At 37.0% G+C, this 22,805-nt stretch overlaps 1 protein-coding gene across 9 annotated transcripts in view; it reads right to left on the reverse strand.

The window, feature by feature from the left end:
* The window catches only part of CSPP1 (centrosome and spindle pole associated protein 1), a 63,499-nt gene that overhangs the window by 35,425 nt on the left and 5,269 nt on the right, over positions 1-22,805 (reverse strand). For 5 of the 9 annotated variants that reach the window (XM_071554402.1, XM_071554407.1, XM_071554405.1 and 2 more), the window contains exons 4-12: positions 18,033-18,133; positions 17,328-17,351; positions 14,440-14,520; positions 11,104-11,205; positions 8,048-8,493; positions 3,912-4,013; positions 3,191-3,273; positions 1,659-1,752; positions 634-691 (exon numbers count right to left, since the gene is read on the reverse strand). In XM_071554402.1, the coding sequence (XP_071410503.1) occupies positions 634-691; positions 1,659-1,752; positions 3,191-3,273; positions 3,912-4,013; positions 8,048-8,493; positions 11,104-11,205; positions 14,440-14,520; positions 17,328-17,351; positions 18,033-18,133 (1,091 nt within the window). Of the gene's footprint in view, positions 1-633; positions 692-1,658; positions 1,753-3,190; positions 3,274-3,911; positions 4,014-8,047; positions 8,494-11,103; positions 11,206-14,439; positions 14,521-15,100; positions 15,500-17,327; positions 17,352-18,032; positions 18,134-22,805 lie in introns of those variants that run through there. The other 4 variants (XM_071554409.1, XM_071554404.1, XM_071554406.1 and 1 more) reach the window with 3 other exon arrangements.

The following is a 22,805-nucleotide window of genomic DNA, read 5'->3' on the forward strand; positions in this document are numbered from 1 at the left end:
ACGCATTCTCAGTCTCCCGCTTCACAAGCTGACTAACAGCATCTTACAGCTATCCATCCACCTTAATTTTCTAGCAAGTAAGACCCCCTTTCACCTCTACTGAACTCTCAAAAAATGGCATAAGCTTCCTTCTGTCTTGTAGCATTCCCAAAAAAACCAGCACGGCTGACAGTTTAAACTGGTAACCGGTTAAATTAATAACCGGTCTATTTTTACTTGAAAAAGTTACCCTCTCTACATCTTCAACAGCAGATCTGCCCCATACCCAAGACACAATGGCTTCGGGCCCTTGGCAAACAAACATGCAAATCACGTGAGTGCTGTGACAGTCAGGCTGCTACACATGTTACCTGTGCTGACAACCTACTCCTGGATATATGTGGATCAAAATTCCTAATGCAATCATCACCTTACTAAGGAAGTGGAGACAGCAGGAACCCTGCATTAAGTCTTACAAGCTGAGGCTGATGTTAAACCATGACACAGCCTTATCATCCTTGTTCTATGTTAATGGCCTCTTAAAACAAAACAAACCAATGATAAATATATCATTTTATAGAAGCCCTATAGAGTTTTGTGCCTGAGCAAAAAAGGGAAAGTCTATATAGGTGAAAGAAAATCCAAGTTTCTTACCTTCTTTTCTGGGTCATAAGCTCCAGAAGCAGCAACTAAGAGCTCAAGTTCCTTCTCACTGTTTTGTTGGGGTTTTTTTTAAAAAAAAGGGTGAAATCAGAAAGCAGTAACAACTGTACTCATTCTTTCAAAGCACAGAGCTCTCAACTCTGTAGTTAAAATAACTCTGAAAATACAGGATAACAGAAGACAATGATTCCACTTGATTTTTTCTGGAGTCAGGGAAGGACACTGTGTAAAAATATTTGAAATAAACAGAACTCTCAAGAAGTATCCAGCTATCATCTATTCCACCTAATAAAAACCCAACTAGCATAAAAGGACAAACCACCACAAATCTTTTTACTTAAACTTTTCAGGACATTTCTTAAAAACATATCTTCATTCACAATCAAGAAGTTGATATTAAACACACTGAAATTAATGATTCAGAAGTGCACCAATAAATACCATTTTGTGATTTCTGGGCTCACGTTTGTTCAGCATGTACAATTTCTCATCATAGCGAAACTGTAAATAGCAACTTAGTTTTAATTCCTTATCCCTTCACTAATATCACTGGTTTTATGTACCCATACTCTTATTCAGTAGAGAGATACTAATAGAAAAGGAAGAAATTAGTATTTTATTACTCTGCATAAGCCACATAGTCAACTGCTTCAAAAATAGGAGGTTACTTTCCCAAATTGGAGAGCAAAAACAAGATTAATATTCAACTTTGCCAAGCAGTTAGGCACTCATGTACCAGCAAAAGAGATAACTTCAGTTAAGGCTTCTTTACCACAAAGAAACTGAAAATCATTTCTTAAAAATGAAAAAAATCTGGATTTTCTTTGTCCCATTGGAAACTGGGGAATTTGTTCATTAAAAACTAAAGCTCCCATGGTAAGGAGTTTAATTGAATGCAATACTATCTACCTACCAGGAATTTCTTAGTTACGAATTTTTTCCTTACTACACTGAATTAATGAAATACCTTTAAATTCCAGCCATTATCTTTTAAAAATACAGTAACTTTCCATTACCGTCTCTTATTTCGCTGTTGCTCAGCCATCTGTTCCATCAGCTCTTGCCTGTATTTCTCCTTTCTCCTTTGCAGAAGTTCTCGGTCCTGATCGCCTAATGGAAATGACCATGCATTGGTGTAAATGCTACACAAAATAAAGCAACGGTACTGGACAAAAACATTGAATTTCAGTTAATTTAAAACCTGAAACACAGTGGAGTATATGAACACTGGACCTTTAGTGACTAAAAAAAACAGATATTTGGTTTTAAGACACAATTCCTTTGGAGCGTGACGATCAAAACTAGTAAAATTTTCATTATTATTTTCCCAGTTTGCCTGGTTTTGTATAGTCAGGAAGCTACAAATTTCAAAGCTATGTGATACAACAGTAAGTAAAAAAAATTACTTTAATTTTTATTTTTCCCTCTAATGCTCAACTAAGGAAGATATACTACAGCATTCCAAAATTATGCCACACTGCTCTGGATGAAAATGAAAGTTAAAACTGAAGAGAGTAAAGCCCACATGGAAGGAGACAAATTGCTCCACTTTTAGGATTACTCCCATGACTACTAAGAGAAGTACTGGGAGATGTGTGTATGCAAAATGGAACAGTGATAACATCTCACATGGATTTTAAGGAACCCAAAAAACTGTCACCTTCTGGTATTTCCCCCAGAACAAGTGTGGAGGTCTGCCATTATTTTAAAAACAGAACAAAAAAACCCATCATCATCATCACTTTATGCATAGTATGACTACCAGACACAAGGACTCCTAACATACTCCATATACAAAGTTTCTGTGTATCTCTAGTGAAGGAGACCTGAACAACAAAGAGAAGGAAGCTGGAAAGAAACTAAAAGAAAAGTCAAATAAACAACAACAAAACAACCTGATGCATGGCTGACTGATATTTTTATTCAACTATTTTGCTGGAACTATAAAGTGACCACGATGTGCAAGATAGAGAGAGTCTGAAATCACTTCTCATTTTTAAAAACTTCAAGTATTAATTTATTTATCTTTTATTAATTCAGCTAGGAATGTTTTGGTTTTAACAGAATTTCTCTCTATTACACCCTATACTAATGTTTCCTGCTAAATTTTCTGGCTATGTTTAAGTAGTAAGAGATAATCAGAATCATTTGTTCTTGCCCAAGGTTGTGGAAAGTACCATTTTGCATATTTCTGCACTTAAAATTCACTATAAAGCTGTGTCTTTAACAATACAGAGGTTAAGATTTCTCCTATGCTTCATTTTCTAAAAAGATTTAATCACTTATCTGGGTCCTAAACTAGTAGCAATATCTAAGAGGTAACTTGGGCTCTTCAAAACTTATCAGAAGGTTGTTACACCAAGGGGCAAAAGGAATGTGTTTTTCTTTATTTTTTCTATGTAAATAATATTTATTTACCAGTCTCAGAGACAGCTACCACAAAGGGGAAGAAAAAAAGGTCATTTTTCTAGTTTTTAATTATTCACAGAGAAAATTAATATATGCAAAGAAAGTTTAACTCAATGTCAGGTTAGGTTTTTATACATACCAAGAACAAGGCCTGTTGTATATTGTATTTCAGCTGCAGACTTGGCCTCCTCATTAGCTGAAGAACTAATCTGTACCTGATTTCTGACAGAGACAAAAAAGCAAATGGAATGGTGAAACTCAAAAATTTCCTACACAGTCTGTGTGAACCATGATGGATGTGCTTACATCACTACAGGATACATTTATAACAGCTTTCCTACAACACTAAGAAGTATCACGAGCAAAAGAAGAAACTGCCTGGCAAAAAAAGGTGTTTCTCAGAGTTTCCATTTGCCCATATTTTCTGAAGCCATCAGAAACACTGACTCGTTTGAGCATGTCAGCCACAATGACAGACTGAATGGTGCCAGCCATGAGTTCATGTAAGGGCTTTCCAAGTGTTCTGCTTCTGCCTCATACACTTAGATCACTTCATGACTTCCAAAACCAAGAGAAGAGGGGAAAAAAAGGAAAAAAACTACTACCAAAAAAGGATTCCCCATTATTTGAATCAATAAAAGTCTTCAGTTGGAAGTGATCTGTTGATTCAAAAGGAAAACTGGCACACAAACTTCAGTGGCTGTTCTCAAAGGAAAGACATTTTTCTTGTTATACTACATTTTAGCTGCAGGAAAAACTATCAGCCATTTGAGAAAACATTTCAGGAATTTTAAATAAACATTTGTCTTTCACCATGATTCTGTAGCACAATTATCAGAAAAACACCAAGTATATCACACCTAGAATCTCCAGCTCTTGAGATCTGTCGCACATGTGCTCTCTCCTTTAACTGGTCTTCATAATCTGCAGATGTCTCTCTTACTGTTCCATTCAGATAGGGCCTTAAAGAAACAGAAAATATTCAGCTGTGCTTGCCTAAAAACACCCAGTTCAAAATGGAAGGTTGAGTAGTTTCATGTAAATGGATCTTCAGCCTGATTGCACACTGGACAGCAGAACCAGTTCTGAAAATATCACACAAAATTTCTAGAAACAGTTCAATTTGCTAGCACGGTCAAGTCAGCTCTGTCTGGACCATGAATTCCCAAGCCTGCTTTGATGTAACCTTGGACTACTATGCCAGGTTAAGAGTTTTGAGACCTAAAGGGCTTTTGACACTCACACTGCATTAATTGAAACAGATCTTGCTGCTCTTAATCCCCCGGGAGCCAACAAAGCCTAGACCAGGTTTTGGCACACACAGCTACGAGGCAAGACTGGTGAAACAGCCACTTCAGATATGAAAAGCTTCTTTAATGACAACCTCCCCTTCACTATGCACCTGATAGAATTTAAAAGGGAGAGGGAACATCTGATGAAGATAAAAGACAAGCAACAGTGAATATTCAGGAGCTAAAATTTGCATTGTCATATGAAGTCATATGATTGAAACTTCAAGAAATTTCAAAGATGCCAAATATCATATGGACACAAGGGAGTTGTTCCTAAAAGGTTCCAGGGTAATTGAATTTATAAGCTGTTCTTGCCTTGCAAAATAACAACTCTTTAATGAGGACTTCAAGTTATCTTGACAGAGTAAGATATGAATAGCCATTCAACAAAAAATAAAATAACCAACAAATGGTAACAGTTACACATTTTCCAGAGCTCAGCAGGGCCATGGACTTCCTATTTGGCAAACAAAAAATAAAAACTCTTAGGTAGACATGGCAAAAATCTTCATCTCTTACATAAAAGGAACCACAGCTCTGCCTATCTCTGTAATTTAATAAAAGCCAATAATCAAAGGCTTGAAAAGATGCAAGCAGATTATTAAGCACTGATTTGTCATCTTAACCACCCACAAGAACAACATGAAAGGATGACTGACATCCACCCTCTTGGCAATGGCCTGATCTCCTTTCATGATCAGTATCATCTTTTTGTCGATGATCAATCTGCTCCCTAAAAGGCTGGCCACGTAAGGCAAATGCAGGCAGGAAAGAGAAAGCCTTGTCTGCAGTGTAATGAGAGGATGCAGGGAGGAAGCAAAAAAAAAACAAAGCTCGGGATATAAGAGGCAAACCTTTTTGTAAAGTGCAGTAAGTTTAGCAAGGCAGGCCCAGACACATTGGCCCAATTCAGTCAAGAAGCTGACACAGGACAGACCTGACTGCTGGCAATAGACTTCCACCCTTAAGAACCAAAACATTTTGTGATTCTCCTCACTTCCCTGTCACCATTTCTATTTGATGAAATATGGCACAGTCCTTGTGCCTCTGTCAAAACAAAAACCTTTCTGAAAAGTCCTGTTATGAACATCTGCCTCTCCAATCCAATAAACCCAATTTAAAGACCTAGGAACGTTAGTACAGAAAACAAAAATATGCCACTTTATGAATTTAATTTCTGTCATGAATCAAATGTGTTCTGGAAAAGGTGACTTTGCCTGAAGTGTAGAAAAAAAATGCTGACTCTTCATCAGAAGCTGAGCTGTCACTAAGAGATGTTTCTCCTTGAAGAGAGACAATGTAGTTCATAGAAGATTAAGTGGAGCTCCTTGCAAAGGACAAAAAAAGTACTAAATTAAAAAACAGATTTAATAAAAAAAACACTGAAAAATAATTTTCAATAAAAATTCAGTAATAGAAACTACACACAAAAAAGCCCAAACAACTTGAGGTACAAATCTAAATTCAGGCCATTCAATCAAGTGATGGTCCAGCAACAACTTTTAAGAAGATGCACCAGGTTTTCACGTAACAAAGATAACACTATTTTCTATATTTTCTTTTAAAAGAAAACTGGAACCAAAGCTGTTTCAGAGGCCTTTCCAAATAAGTAATGAATTGCCTACTGATATATTGATCACAGATATTCATATAAGTCCCATCCACGTTTTCTGGAATAATAAAGAACTAGTATCCTTCCATTCAACATGATGTCTACTGTTGGTTCAAACAACATGCTTTGTCCATAAAATTCCATGCAGATTCTTTGAGAAACAAAGTAAACTCTCAAACATTATCAAATGGTTATTTTTATATTTTAAATACTAGACAGTGTCTAACTGCATTAGACAGTAGCAAACATCTACCTAATAAAAAGAGGACATTCATTCTTCTTAGTATTAATTAACAAAGAGGATTAAACTTGCAGTCTCAAAAATATTTTGGTTATCTTTGTTAGACACTAAGTTCAGCTTTTTTTATTCTTTCCAAAAAGTTATAGGGCAAGCCCATTTTAGACTAAAACCTTCTTTGCCCATTTCCACCAACATTACACCACAGAACGGAACAAATTTTCTCTTCTCTGAATCTCATTCAGCAGAAAACAGGCGATCTTATTCCTCTTATCTATTTAACCACTGTTTCCATTTGATAGTCTTTTTCAGAAACACTGTATGAATAAATACACACTTACAGAAGCACAGCAGAAAACACCACCTGAAACTTCGAAATAATCCATATTTACCTCTCCCAAATGTTTCCAGACATTTAATTTTCTCCATTTCCTTTCTCCAATTCCTTTATAATTTTTTTTAAAGGCTGAGAAAGAAAATCAAAAGCTATTTCTGGAGAAAAATTATTTTAACTCCAGTGGCATTTGAAACTGGGAAAAAAGCATGAGATCATTGAATTAAAAAATACCTTTGCAGTAGAAAAGTATTTGAGGGCCTTTTTTCTCCCCCAGTTACTAATCAGCAGTATAATCCAGAAGATTATCCCTGTAAACCAGAATTCCAAAGATCACTTAACCCGTCCACCAGCAACAATGAAACATGATTGCAGTATTTAATATTGTGGGAAGTGGTACAATTTGTTTTTTTCAAGAAGTGTCAAATCTAGAAAAAAAAAGTCTTTATTTTGCCTTACAAAGGGAGGACACTGATGTTTCCTTCACTTGCAGAAAAGTAATTCTGGCAACGGGAAAAAAACACCTACAACACTCACATTCCCAAAATCTCAAAAGTGAACAAATGAACACTATTAAAGCACCTTTATAAAATTCATTTACAATAATCTTTAGGCCTTTATTTTAATTTAGCAGTATAAAACATATCTCTTTCAAATTTCGTACTGTTTTACACCACAACCCATCTGCTTTTCTTGCAGTTCTTGCAATGGCCAGACTGCCAAACCTGAGATGATTGGGAAGGTTATACTTCTTTTTAGTTCTAAGTGCATAAGTGGGAAGAGAAAGATAAACAATTTATGTCAAAGTAACCAAACTGATGTATCAGTTAACACAGTAAAGACTATTTAATACTGAACAGTACATAGTATCAGTTTTCCTCCTGAATGATTAATCTGAGACACCCTCTTCTGTTTGGTTTGGGCTTTCTTAAATATTTATTCAACCCGTGTAGTTACTACAGAGATGAGCACCTATTAAAACCATCAAGATTTGGTTCAACTACGCAAACATTTAAAATCTGTCATTTAGCAAGATGTGGGGTAAAAAAGAGGATTTTTTAAAAACACACTTTTGCATTTTATACCCATAGTGGGATGTACCAAAATTGAAGTTCAAAACACTGCTGGAATCTGAACCAAAAACTGACTTGCTGTAACTGTTACAGACTAAGGAAGCAGAGGTAACATTAGGTTCTCAGTGCAGAGGTTTGCTCTCAAACATGTTTTCTGGCAAACCACTCCTCATAAAAATGAATTGTGGGCTTCTTCTTTTGGGGTAATTTCTCTAGTATCTTAAGTTTGGTATAAAATATAAAATGCTCCTTAATCTCTGATGCATAGTCGCAGGTACTGGCCCAAGTTTTCAACACTTTTTCTATAACTTATTGCAAAGTTCCTTTTTGTAAGTAAGTACAACAATCTTGTTTTCACGTGGGAATCTTGTCTAATTTGCAATGACAGCAAACCATGGCTGTCAACAAGCACTACAGATATAAAGGAGAAAGCAGAATTAAGAATACCTTTCAGCATAAAAAACCCGTGGAGTCTTTCTGTCATAGGTGCTTTCACATCTAAATCTAGGGTCCATTTCTTCAATTATCTCAGGATCATAGTCCACTCCGTAGTATCTTCGACCAAAATCACGATCTTCATCAAGTCTGTGATGCTTCCTAATGGGAATTATAGATTGGCCAGAAAATCCACGATGTCTTCCATTGAGAACATCCAAGTCTGCATCAAGTCTTTTATTTAATAGTCGACTTCTTAATTCAACCTCACCATCTAACCTGTGGTACCTGTCTTCCTCCAGCCACCTCTTATTTTGCAGCTCTTCATAACGGTCTGTAGAAGTAAAGGCATCCTTCTTGGGAGGTCCTGCACCTGCATTACAGGGCTGTACTGATGTGTGTAGTTCTGGCTGGAGCCTGGTAACAGCAAGAGGTTTTTTATTCCTGTCCATCTCATTCTGTTTAATGGAAACAAAAAATTATTAAAAGATCTGAATATAAACAAATCACACTGAGTAAAACTTTGGCTTTGTATTGCTTCAAACATTCCCTAAACAAGTACTGGAGGAAAGGTAAGAGGTGATCAAGGAAAATACTCCAAGAAGTACTTAAAAGTTAGGGGTTTATTTATTTTTCTTGAGGAAAACAAAAGGTACTCTTCCTCTTATCTAAGGCGTTTCAAAAGAATGGCTGTCAATCCTGGACAGGTCTTTTACCAAGGCCAATCTGACCTTAAGTTTAAGAGGTGCAAAAAATAAAAAACACCTGGAACTTTACACCTCTTCAAGAGACTAGATATATTTATACTATCCAGACTCAGGGAAGTCTATAATCCTTCCTACCTATAAGCACAACCTTTTAACCTGATCATTTCTTAATCTATTTCTTTGCTCCCCAGGAGAAGTCACTATGAGAAAGGATAAATAAATAGTAAATAAAAAACTAACCTATGACACACTGGACCAGAGTTCAATACACAGTTCTAACAAACAAAATGAGTTTGGATAAATCCTGTAGTGTTTCTGTGCACTAATGTTTCATCTATGGAATAAAGACAACAGTAACTCTTACTCTACAAAATGTAACGCAAAATAAATTAAGGATGTAAATGACACCAAAGTGGGAAGAAGGATCAGTGTACTAGAGGGTGTGACTGCCACTCAGAAGGGTCTTGACAAACTGGAGAACTAAGCTGACAAAAACCTCACAAAGACCAACAAATGCCAGACAGAATACAATACCATGCACCAGCACAGGCTGGGCACTGACTGCCTAGACAGCAGTCCTGCAGATAAAGGCCTGGATTAGTGGCACCCAACAAACTGCAGGCAGTCAGCAGAGGACCCTCAGCAGCAATGACTGCTATCAACACCCTGGGCTGCATGACCTGTTGCCAGTAGGTCAGGGTAAGTGATCCTTCCCTGTCCAGTGTTCATTCAGTATTCAGATTCTGGTGTAGTGTGCCCATTTCTGCTCCCCTCCCCATGGATACTGATGAACTGGAGAAAGTGCAAGGATGGCTACTGAGATGGTTAAGGCATCTGAGCTCTTAAGGGAGAAGCTGACAAAGCTGGGTTTATTCAGCCTGGAAAAAGAAGGTTAAGGAGGGTATGTATGGGGCAGGAAGTCCTAGTAATTGCAGGCTCTACCAAAACGGTTATTGCCAGAATAATGGTTTTCAAAGAACAAACAGTCACAGGTTGCGGCAAAGGATATTCCAGCAGGATAAAGAGGAACAGAAGTTCAGATCAAGCAGTTAAAGCAGTGGAATATGTTGCCCAGAGAACTGTGGATTCTTCATCCTTTCAAAACGAAACCAGATAAGGCCTGACCAACCTGATCTAACTGTGAAGTTAAGCCTACTCTGATCAGAGGATTGTAGTATATGACTTCCAGAAGTTTCTTGCAACTGAAGTCTATCCTAGGATTATCTAAACTGTTGGATCTAACTTTTGAAGGTCACATACATTACTTGACTCTCACTTCAAGTTAAATATCCCTCAGAGATGGTATAACCCAACAAATCATTACCAGTCTTATTTTCCTGTTTGTTCTTTAATGACAGCAAAACTGTTTCTACACAAGAATAATAAAAATATAACTTAAAGGTTCAAATGCCTGACAAACAAAGCAAAAAGAAAAAACCTTGAGTCCCTAAATAGATTTTATTAGATAAGTCAGATTAGGAAAGATGAATGCCCAAACATGAAGAAAAATTTTAGAAATTTTATAGACTCAGCTACACAAACACAAGCAGCATTTTTGCCAGTCTCCTAGAGATCTGGCTGTGGGTCCATGGGAGCTTGGGGGGCCAGGACAGCTGACCTCAACTGACCCCAGGGATATTCCACACTACAGGGTGTCGTGCTCAACACATAAAGATGGGAAAAGGAGAAGGACAGGGGGACATTCAGAGTGATGGCATCTGTCTTTCCAAGCCCTGTATGTGTGATGGAGCCCTGCATTCATGGGGATGGCTGAACATCCACCTGCCCATGGGAAGTAGTGAATGAACTGATTGCTTTGCTTCTGTGCATGCAGCTTTTGATTTACCTCTTAAAACTGTCTGTAACTCAACCTACAAGTTTTCTCACTTTTACCCTTCATATGAAGGCCTCAGAGCAGAACATCATTTCAGTTATGCACATCTAGCTCATTTTTGGTAGTAAACGGGGGTTTTTTTAATTATTCACAAATGCACAGCACCATATTCTGGACAGTGGCCTGCACTTGCCTTCCTTTCTCAGGAACTGGACACTGACTGAGGAAAAGAGTATCTGCAAATAAAACCTATGTAGGGTTCAATATTTTGTTCAAAGAAACAGCTTTTTTGATCACTGCTTTTATCACCAAAACAACCCAGGGACTTGTTTCCAACACACAGCAGAATGAAAGCATCCATCACCTCACACACATGACAGAAGCAGGAATCAGGAACTGTACTGCATGAGTCATAGCCAGCCTTTCCTAGATACATTAATAAAACTGCAGCCTAAATGAACATTATTTGCTTGTTTTGTCTTACTTTGTGTGTTTTAGTCAGTGGTAAGACTGTAAAACTGCATTACCTCTCTGTTTTTCTTCCCTAATTTCCTTAGCCTTTCATTCCATTCTTCTTTGTCCCTGAGATATTGATTGTACTCCTTGTTTCTTTCAAGCCGTAATTTCTCCTAAAATAGGCATGGAGAAGGGCATCATAATTTTGCATTTTTAGTAGCTCTTAATGTCATAAAACTACCATATTAAATGAACACATGCAAACTGCGTGCTTGCCACCCCTCCCATTCTTTGTGATGTACAAATAGGGCTTGAATTGCTTTGAGATTCATTCTTGAACACAGTACTTTCTCTTAATCTGAAATCTGTAAGCAGAAATCAGTTTCTTGGCCATGAAGTCCAGTCCCCAGGGACAGTACTGTAAATCAAGGCCCATCTTAAAACCAGTTAGGCTTCCCCTGCTAAACCTATTCCAAAATTTTTCAAAGCCTCACTCTTTTGACAGTTAGAAACCACCTTCTAATTTCCAATCTGAATATATTTACAGATGATTTTACACATTCAATTTTGTGTGTGTGTGTTAATCTTCGCTGTGACTTGCACTGCTCATAATTAAAACAGGACAACAAATACATGTATAGATAACACATGTCAGTTATAGCTTTGGGTATAACATGAACTGTCAAATTCAAACAAGCACTTCAACTTGACTGCAAAAAGAGTGAAAAGCACAAAGAATGCAAAGAAAACCAGAGACAAAACTGATCTATCCACATTATCATGGCTGCTCTTTCAAGGTGATAACATTTATAACCAGCTTGCTCAGGTCTAAAATATGCATGAATTGTACATCAACAGCCTAACAGAATATGAAATACAAGTCTCCAGACAAAGCAAACTCTCATTTACGTTATTTTTGGATATCAGTACCTTATGCTTAGAGCATGAAACATCTGTTATACTACCTCATTCCAACCATCATATACATGAAAAAAGAGAATTATATTCCAACATTACAAATCATGCTCTTTTCCACTGCAGCATTTTCCAATGAAAAAAGCAAAAGGTATTAAAAAAATCTGAGTATTACAGATAAATTTACTTTCTCCTGAACAAATGTCAAACAAAAATAATCTATACCTCAAACACCATGGAAATACCAGACTAGTAATAGTTTTGCAAGTTATACTAATGGTCCCCAAAATTATTTGGGTTGATTTTTGCTTTCTTCCAAAAATTTTGTCTATAGTTTTTCTAACAGTGACATAAACATATATATAAACATATATAAACATATATAAACATATATAAACATATATAAAACATTCAGCCAGCCATGAAAGCTGCCTGAGAGGCATTTTCCAAAGCTGAAAAACAAGCCTTGTCTTTACCAGGTTGCAAAACACTCAGTAGAAAATTTAATATGCTGTGTGACTGCACATTTGACCTAATAAAGGAAACCAAAATGCAAATGTTAACCTCTCATCACTATCTGCCCAGAGGCCAACTGTTTAGCAGGGCACTGTGTGACATCTTCTGGTGGCTTCTAGGTTCTGCAACAGCAATAAATGGGTAAAAAGTGTAAAAAGGATACAACACAACTGTACAATCTCAACAAATGCTGAGCTACTACGATATAAAGCCATAAATGATCAGATGCTCCCAGTTCCAATACGTCTTTAATTTTCACAGAATTTATCAATGACACTTTATTTCTCAGCACACATACTTGCAAGGGTCAATACAAAGTCCATTAGAACCTGAAGCTAACACAAACTCAGCACAAGTGCACGTGGCCACTGAGAAGGAGTCCCTCCCCCATTTGGAACATCTCATTCTTGCTGTCTCCTTTTTACACTCATATAACTTGGAATTTGGGGCTTTCCCATAAGAGCAATTTTCACTTTGTTTGAGTTCTCACCTGTCTCCTCATATTGTCAAATCACCACAAGAGAGGAGGAAAGTATAAGTAAGCACAGCAAGGGCAAGACCAGCACATCCCATAACAGAAGTCTCGTATCAGATTACATAGACAGCTAATCCCAAACACAGGGCAACAGTGCCACTTCAAGTAAACATGGGTTAAAAGAAACAAAATAAAACAAAAACAAAACAAAAATGAAAACAAAAACGAAAACAAAAATGAAAACAAAAACTAGACAACAAAAAAAAACCCCAAACACAAACTCCCAGGAGTGCAAATGTCTGATCCTTCTTCAACAACAGTTTGTATTCTCTGCCTTGCATCTCCGTTAATCCTAACAACCAAACAGTGGCATTTGTGGAATCAGCAAAAATTTTGACAAATTACGATGTTTCTGCTGATTCAACTTCCTGGATCAATTTACAAGCACACATAAGAAAACAACTGGGAATATAAGACCAACAGCAGGAGGGCATGAGGAGAGATGACCCCTGTAAGACTGATCTAGGCTTTTACAGAATCATACCATACAACACAGGAATGGATCAGAGGTTCAGAAAATCCACATGTGCATGTTGCACTTTCATAATCAAACCCCCATGAACCTCCAAGAGCAGGAAGACTTTTATGGCTGATGTCCTTCTCCAACAAAAGAAAGCAAGATCATAAACTGTTAAGAAACCTTCAGGAGATCAAGGGGGCTAAATGCAGTAAGAGAATGTGCACTCCTTTTATAAAACAAATTAGCATCTGTACTCTCAAAGAAAGATATGAAATTGGGAAGATCCCTCTATTAACAGCAGGCAATATGTGAAATACCAGATCAGCTTTTATTTAGATTCCCTGATTCATGTTAAAAAAAGAAAAAGCCTGTGAGGATAAGCAGAAAGGTCAAATATAAGCAAAAGACATCAAGGGAAATTGTGCATAGCAGAAAGCACATTTCCTTCAGTGCTGGTAGGAACTGGTAAAAACATCACTGTAGAAACACCTACAAGCAAATATTTTTAAAACAATCCCCATGCTGCAATAAGAAGAGCAATAACTTAGAAAGGCATATACAATTCCAACAAAACAACGTTCTTTATCAGATCAATATTTATTGCTGAACAAAACCCAAGCACAACCCCTAGAGGTTTGGAATACACCCCGTGCCCTGAAGGTGTGGATCAGAAGTAGCAGGCCCCAAACTACTATCACTATGGAATTACACATCTAATCATGAAAAGTTGAGTACAAGTAAGCTAGGAATAAATGACAAAAAAAAAGAAAAAACAACCAACAAAACGTAAAGACTTGACTTTCTGAAAATTATCCTAATGACCACCTCCAAAAACATTCAATTGTGTAAAAAAGAAACTGAAGCAAAACAAACAACCAAACAAAAAAAAATTAAATGGAAATACCTTTTCCACAACACTTTAAACATTCAGGTTCATTTTCAACTTATACTCAATTTACTTAATTTCCTTCATATATTTACCTTGGCAGATCTTCGCTCATCAATAGGAAGAGATACTCCCTGAGTATATGGATCTACTTCACCAGTAGCCAGGTAATTTTTCTACATTAAAAAGAAATTTAAAACTATTCAATATATTTTAAAATACTAAATCTTATTCACTAAATAGTTGCATTTACATTTTCTGAAATTAATTTAAGCAATTTAGTGGAATAAAGACTGAAGACAATGCTTTGAAAACGCAGGATGTTCATGGAACACACAAATGAAGTCAAGGAATGCAGGAAGTAAATGTCAAGTTTTAAGCTTGAGTTTGAAAGTGTTTGTCACTTCTTCCCTGTTACACTACTTGAAGTATTGCATAAGTTAGTCTCAGTATATTAAAAAACTCCTGTTTTTATTCAAAGAAACCCCCCTGAGTTCTTCTGTAGCATAAGCACAAGCATTTGCACAAGCATAAGAGGAGTTTTCCAAGACAATACCTTACTTAAGATGAAAAGCTGCTTTTCCTAACTGCAGAAAACTTATGTCTAACTCTTACTTTAACAGACAAGAATCCATGCTAACAGTAGCACAGTCACATCTCTTATCTCAACAGTGTTTTCTATACCAGCAGTTCCGAAACTTTTCAGGATAATGACCCATCACCAAATCTTGTAATTCCTTACGGACCATCAGTCACCTTCAGAACTGAACTTTCCATCCAAAACACTATGTTGTTGCTCCATACAGATCCCTGGGTCACAGCTTGGGAACTGGGCTGTGCAGCAAGTCAAAGTAGTTGCCTTTCCAACCGAACACCAATGCTGGAGCAGGTCCTTGGCTTCCAGGTCAAGCAGCTTCTCACTCCTCACCCATTTACTAAAAGCATCCCCAGGCCATTCTCAGTCAATCATCTGTGTTTCATAAATCCGATTATCTTTAACAAAAAGATCATCTCTTTGTGTGGCATGGGTTGAAGAGGGGAATGGGTGAGATATGGTATTCACAAGCACAGTTTCCTGCCATTATCTATGTCGTAGTGACACTTAAAAGCTTGGAGAAATGTCAAGAAGTAAGAGCTCCAACTGTTCCAGTACAAAACTGCATCATTGAGAAGAGCAACAAGGCTGGTGAAGGGACTGGAGCACAAGCCCTATGGGGAGAGGCTGAGGGAGCTGGGGTTGTTTAGCCTGGAGAAGAGAAGGCTCAGAGGTGACCTCATCACTGTCTAGAACTACCTGAAGGGAAGTTCCAGCCAGGTGGGGGTTAGTCTCTTCTCCCAGGCACTCAGCAATAGGACAAGGGGGCACAGGCTCAAGCTCTGCCAGGGGAAATTTAAGTTGGAGATCAGAAAAAAATTCCAGAGAGAGTAATCAGGCATTGGAATGGCCTGCCCAGAGAGGTGGTAGATTCACCATCCCTGGAGGTTTTTAAACTGAGGATTGGCCGTGGCACTGAGTGCCATGATCTGGTAAATGGACTGGATTTGGACCAAGGGTTGGACTTGATGATCTCGGAGGTCTTTTCCAACCCAATCGATTCTATGATTCTATGATTATGACTTGTATTTCACATATTGGAAAATTTACAGGATTTAATAACCATGCAAACATTCAAGCACTGAGACAACTAGCCTAGTTTGGAAAAAACAATGTTACTAGAAAAAGTAAATACATCGTAATCCTCATTATTAGGTAATTATTTTCACACATTTTTAAGACATCTCTAGAGATTATCTCTGATGTTATTTTCCAAAAATAAGAAGTTGATATGGAAACTGCATTTCTCTGATAAGCAAGACTAAGCAAGTTATTAACAAAAAAATTTATCACCGCAAGAGCTGCTAAAAGTTGCACTATGGATTTAGGTGGGAAAAAGAAATCATAGATTGAGAGAGAAATTAGAGATTGTTATCCTACCTCTTCCTCAGCCCTTACAAGCTTAATATACCTAACATGTATTACATTAAAAAAACCCACTCTTGTGGTTTGCAAAACTGGAGTACAGCTGAGAATAGAACACCAGAAGTTAATGTAAAAGATGTATTTTTGGGGTACTTCGGTGATAATTATGAAAACATTAAGTGTTAGAACAATATTCTAACTTTGCAAATAATCTGGACTTTAAAGATTAAGCAAGAAGCACCAATTACATAAGCATCATTTTGGCCAGAGGTTAAGATGGCATTTTATTCTGCTGTTGCTATTGCTATTCACAAATTCTACTTTGTTATTCAAAGGCCCAGAAAAATCAGCAGGTTGTGTTTCTACCATGTTACTTCCTCCTACTTTACTGAATTTGCTTCATCTGACTAACAATTTCAAGTTTGAAAATTATAGATATGTGACAGTATAATGATGTAAATAATTAAAAAATAATTTTATTTTTCCTCACGATACTTGTATTCTTGCATTCAGGCCACTGGGTGCTGCATAACTGGCTCTGCTCCTTCCCTAAGCAGCACTGATGATTGTGAGAGGGAAGAAGAAAGCCCTGACTCTGGTTGTGATGACACACTCTAACAGTTCAGAGGTTACTCCTTTATTCCAGCTTTAGACAGGATGTACATCAATTAAAAAAAAAAATATCTGAACCCTTAATATCTGTGTAACTGATAAGCCTGGAAGCAAATGTCTACTAAAATAAAAACCATTGTAGAGTCAGCATTAGGCAGCAACAATAGCAACTGCAAAGGGAAAAGGAAATCAATAAGTGTTTTAAAATATTACTAATGAGAAATAATAAATATAACTAATCATTCTGCACAAAGCAAACAATGCTGTTAGTCACAACTAATCACTACAGCATGCACAAAAACAAAGCACAAAAAACAGTAATGATTTCTTAATTCCAAGAGCATAAAGCTTTCAAACAAAGCAAAAAGCAACTAATTTGAAAGGAAAAAAATGATATTGCAGGCACCCTACCTTTCTTTTTGCCTGTGAAATACCCTAAAAGTCAGGGAGAAGATACTATTCAAAAAGAGTTTTTCATTCGAAATTATATGTTTTAACAAAAATCCTTCCTTTCTTAGAGCAAATCCATTTTTTCATTTTAAGAACTAAAGACACTAAAGACACTGATAAATAGCATTTTCATACAACAGAAATCACTTGGTTCCTTATTTTTTCTGTCTCATGAAGAGGAGATACAGACTATTCCCAAGACAATGACATTTCATACATATAATTTCAATTTTAAATTGACTGTGACATTTAGTAAATCACGTTATTCAGAACATCAAAGATTTTTTTCTTTCTAAAATTGAAAAGAAGCTGTTGAATGGAGTCATATTAATGATAGAACAATTCTTACCCCAACTACAGACCACAGAAGTACTTAGGGAAGTAACAGATTTTAAATTAAGCAAAAAAACTAAGGAAGAAGTAAAGGCAAATAAATAAAATATTCAGAATAAAGTGTACTAAGTAATATGTAGTCTCATGGCAATGAGATCCCCTCCTACAGGTAACATTTTCAAATTACTTTTACCCGAGACTTCGAAATGAGCCACTGCCCATAATGAGTGACTTCTTATAAAAATATTGTACAGATATCAGTAATTTCCATTCAATTAAATGAATCATTTTAAGAAGCTCACTAAAGTCAAGCAGCCAGTCAAGCAGCTTTACCTGAGAAAGATACCGCCTATAATCTTCTCTAAGTTCCTCTTTGAGTTTATGCTTTTTTCGTTCATATTCTTCTCCAAGAGGTAAACTCATGCCATAGTCACCTGAAAGTTCAACACCATTAAACATCACATTTACTGTTTTGCACCAATGCAAAGCACATCCTGCAAAAGCTACATGTGGATCTTACTAGACAGAAGCAATAAAAAATATTAATTATGCAACCAGTAACTACAAAACAGCCTAAAAAACTAGTCGTATGTAGGAGTAGTTGTATGGAAAGCATAAAAAAATGGATAGGTATTTGGATATCAGCTTTTCTCTATCCTTGTGCTTTTATTCTTCACTAAAGAAAAGGAAAAAAGCAGCATAAACTGAATTTATACGAATAGTTTGACCAAGAGTACAACATAACCTAAATATTGTACATATTTCTTTTGTCAGCGTGTGTTTCAGAAGAAATCTGCTTTGACATGTTAGTTTCGAAATTAATCTGATATTTTAAGCTGTGCATAACACACAATAGAAAACATAATTCACAACCAAAAGTTGTTTAGCATGAAGCATGTGGAAAATATGTTGGCTTCCACACAAGCAGAAGGATTCTGACCACATGATGATAATAATAATTTTTCTTTCCACTTCAATGCTTTTAATTGTAGTAGACCCAAAGCACATTAGTACTTTTCTCAGATTACTATCTGGTCTCCTAACAGTTGCTAAATTAAAAATATAATGCTGTGCATGCTGTTTGCTGTTCACAAAATACATTTTAAAGTACTTTGCAAGAAACATTCTCTACCCCATAAGGCCACCCCTGCAGTCACTTCCACCACCCTGCAGAGAGAGCCAGTGAATGCCACAAACACAATGAGAGATAAAGATTATAACTGTTGGATGAGAGTTTTCTTTATTATTTCATATGGTTTCTCTAAAAGCATTTCTACATCTTGTGAGCTATATAAAATTAACAGCAAGGAGTAAGAGGGAATAGAGGGTTATTTAAGATTTTCTGTGACATCACTCCCAATGTATTGCATGGTAGTTTGTTAGGCCGGGCATGCGATTCAGTGTGTCGTGTGCTATTCTGAAACAGCTTCCACAGTTCAACTACTAATCAAAATCTGCACAGGAGCTTCTTCTCCAACCTGCAATACACTTTTCTCCTAATTCTGCACACAAGGTAAGTTCTGTGAGTTCTGTTTAAAAAAATAACACACCATTTCAACCCTCAGAAGAGGGTTAAGTGCAAAGAACAATAGAATGGAGAAGAGGAAATGGTTTGTTTCAGCTACTTGCTTTTGCCTTTTATTTTCACGTGAATTATTTTTGAATTAGTTATAGAAAAACAAGAAAAAGATCAAAAGCTACTCTCAGGTCAGAGCAAAGATTCATTCAGTAATTTTGAGATGACAGTAAAATTCAGTATCAAAATAAAAGGAGTGAGAATCAAGTGCTTTGACTCAAATATGTGAAGTACTCAAACAAAAGAGTGTTTAATTTTGTTATAGAAGACCTTTTCTTGGGCACCAGAAAAGCACTGAGATAACAATTATGGGTAGTGATCTGGGGGATATTTGAGAACTACTCATTTCAGAAACATCCTAGGAGAGCCTAGCAAAGCAAAACTACTCCAGTTAAAATACATTCATCCTAATTTTGTGCACTACTTGTCTGAATTCTTCCGTCAGAGTAAGAAATACACTTTCTTTTTTAATGGTTTTCTGGTTTTGTTTATTCTGCATTTGCTGTAGCAATCATATTCTGTTAATCACATATAAGACATGGACAATTTAAAAAAAATAGGTAAGATTTAAAATGCATTTTTACATAAACACGATGCATTTAATGCTGAGAAATAACTGTCACTTCATTCCATCTGAATCTCAACAGTACTGCCAGAACTATAGAATACACCTAGTGGCTACCAAGGAACGAGTCCCATTTGATTTAATCCACAGGAAATGGCACTGCTTTAAAGCAGAGCTAGCCAATAATATCAACAACCTTCCACTTCAGCACCCACACTGCTATCATAGAAAGTGCTGGGGAGCTGGTTATGGTGCTGTGTTTTGGATTTGTGCTGGAAACAGAGGGATGTTTTTGTTATTGCTGAGCACCAGCGAGCAGGCTGAGGGTGCACAAGGAGCTGGGAGGGGACACTGCTGGGACAGCTGACTCCTCCAGGTGACCATACGGATATCCCACACCCTACAGCACCATGCTCAGCAGTAACACTAGTAGGCAGGCTGGTGGGGCTGCTGCTCGAGTGTGGCAGGAGGCCCTGCCCCCAAAAGGCCCAGAATCTGGTCAGAGAACACAAACAATTGAACTATCATGCCAGCTCCGTGGTGAGTTACCCGTGGTGGCATGATAATATTTCTGGTGTTGAATTATGCTAAAACCAGCCTGATCTGCCAAACTCCAAGCACACATCCTGCTTTTAGAAGTTGGATACCAAAGATAAGCTGGTGGCTGGCCTGTAAATTTGTGACTAGCACTCTACCACTTTATACTACAGAAGTCCAGCCTCCTTTCACAGAGTCAGGTTCTTCTAACATAACCCTTCTTGGGGTATGTGTGTGGAGATTCCTCCCTTGGGCTGGGGACACCTGTCAGGGATACTCCTCGAGGTGAAGCCAAAGGGATCTCCCCACGAGCATTGGTATGGGCAAGTTACATCAAATCTCTACTTAATAATTATTTCTTTTTACTAGCTTTAAAATAGTTGCTTCAATATAGTACACTGTTCGATACTATCCTAGTAGCTTCAGCATTTATATTACGTAGTAAATAATACTGATTCAGATCTTTTGTCTGATCATTTGTAACAAAAAAGATTAATTTTATATAAACATTCTCAGTTTGCCATCATTAAAACCTGCAGGACAAAGGTGGTTCAATAACACCTCTATAATTCCTTAAATTTAAACCACTGACAAAATCTGAGTGTAATATTGGCTACTCTTTGCACCTCGTGACTCAGTGGCAGGACTTCTTTACTAAATTTTGCCAAAGCCTTCCACTCTCACCCGTGACATTGAGGACTGGCTGGGCACTGGTCAGTTGCTGGTTTGCATTTGTATCACTTGGTTTTCTTGGGGTTTATTTCTTTCTCTTTGTTACTTTCCTTTTCATTACTTTTTTTTCCCCAATTATTAAACTGCTTTTATTTCAACCCATGAGTTTTTTCACTTTTACTCCTTTGATTCTCTCCCCCAACCTTGCTGGTGGGGAGTGAGCGAGTGGCTCTGTGGTGTCTGTTGCCAGTTGGGATTAAACCATGGCATGGCAATATCTACTTGTTGCTTTTCATTTAAGACCACCTGAATGCCCCTCATCTGTACTTCATTGGGTTACTATATTTAGATGTCTACAGTTAAGTCAAATTTATAATAACACACACAACATGACAAGTTATTAAAGCTCGCCAACAAGAGATAAAATTATTGTAATACTAAATTAGTTTAACTGTTCAGTAATGGTCTGTCACTGTCAGGCAGTGGGATACTACCTATTGTGTTCTATTTTCTGTATCATATGTTTTCACTGTTAAGCAAAGAATTATCAACACCAGGAACAACATGCTGATCCTAATAAAACTGCCAAAAATGTGTGATAGATGCTTATTGAAGTGCTGTCCTCTAATCAAGTTTATCCATTATGACTTCTGGCAGCAAGGAATATTCAATTATCATTTCAAAATTTTTTTTTGTGATGTTTTCCTCTAAAGTTCTTGAAGAGCTTGCCTCGCTGATGGCTGGAAGTTCTATTTATACAAGATCCTTATAAAACACATGGTTTTATTTACGTAGCTAAGATCAGTTCAGACCCACAGATTCACAAGCTCAAGTTCCACCTCCCAGTGGAAGCTGCTGAATTACACCAGAATTACAGTAGGCACAGTATGAAAATTAATGAGGTACAAACCCAAAGTGTCTGTACATGAAAGAAAAGAAATCAACAAGAAATAGGACACAAAAAAGCCATAAAGCTGTCAGGACAAACCTGAGCTACTCAAGTGTAACTAAAGACAAAAACAGCAGTGCCCACAGAAAGGAGATGGCAGGACAAGTAAGGAAAGGTGGCATGTTACAGAAAGGGAGAAAAGAACACTATCACACACATATTTTACCCAGAAATCACTAAGAACATAGAGAAAAGAAGAAAAAGGTCAATATAAAATGAAAACAGTTACTGATAGTCACAGCAAAACATATCTAACCACTTCACTTAGTTAAGATTTCAACCAAAACTAAGTCCTTGTTCTTCCCGTGTATAGTAAAAGACTACATTGTAACAAAATTACAGAGCAATACAAGCAGCTTAAAATGTCTAAACATTTGAAAGATGCTTACCATTGAAAGGAAAAAATTAGTTTAACTGGGAGCATTTTAGCCAAGATGGACTAGAAATTTTAAGATAAGGGACTGAAAGGAAAACTATCCAGGGAATGTATCCCTCTGCAGTAAAGTCCAGATGAAAGATAGACTTTGCAAGCCTTTTCCACTCAAATACAACAGGAAAGGACACATCACCCAGCACAGACTGGCAGGCAGATTTTTTTTTGTTTGGTCAGCTTGGGGAGGGGGGTTTTATGGCACTACCTTTACAAGAAGAAAGTGCTTACTCTATTTTCCTGATTTAAAAAAAAGCCTAACAGCAAAACAAAAATTCCATACAATTTCAAAAGACTGAAAAATGATTATGCACTTGAATTACAATGATCATCTTATAATTAAGGATCCAAAGCAGTAATTCCCTCCCAAGAATTCT

The sequence above is a fragment of the Pithys albifrons genome, chromosome 4 (assembly GCF_047495875.1).
Source record: "Pithys albifrons albifrons isolate INPA30051 chromosome 4, PitAlb_v1, whole genome shotgun sequence".
NCBI lineage: Eukaryota > Metazoa > Chordata > Aves > Passeriformes > Thamnophilidae > Pithys > Pithys albifrons.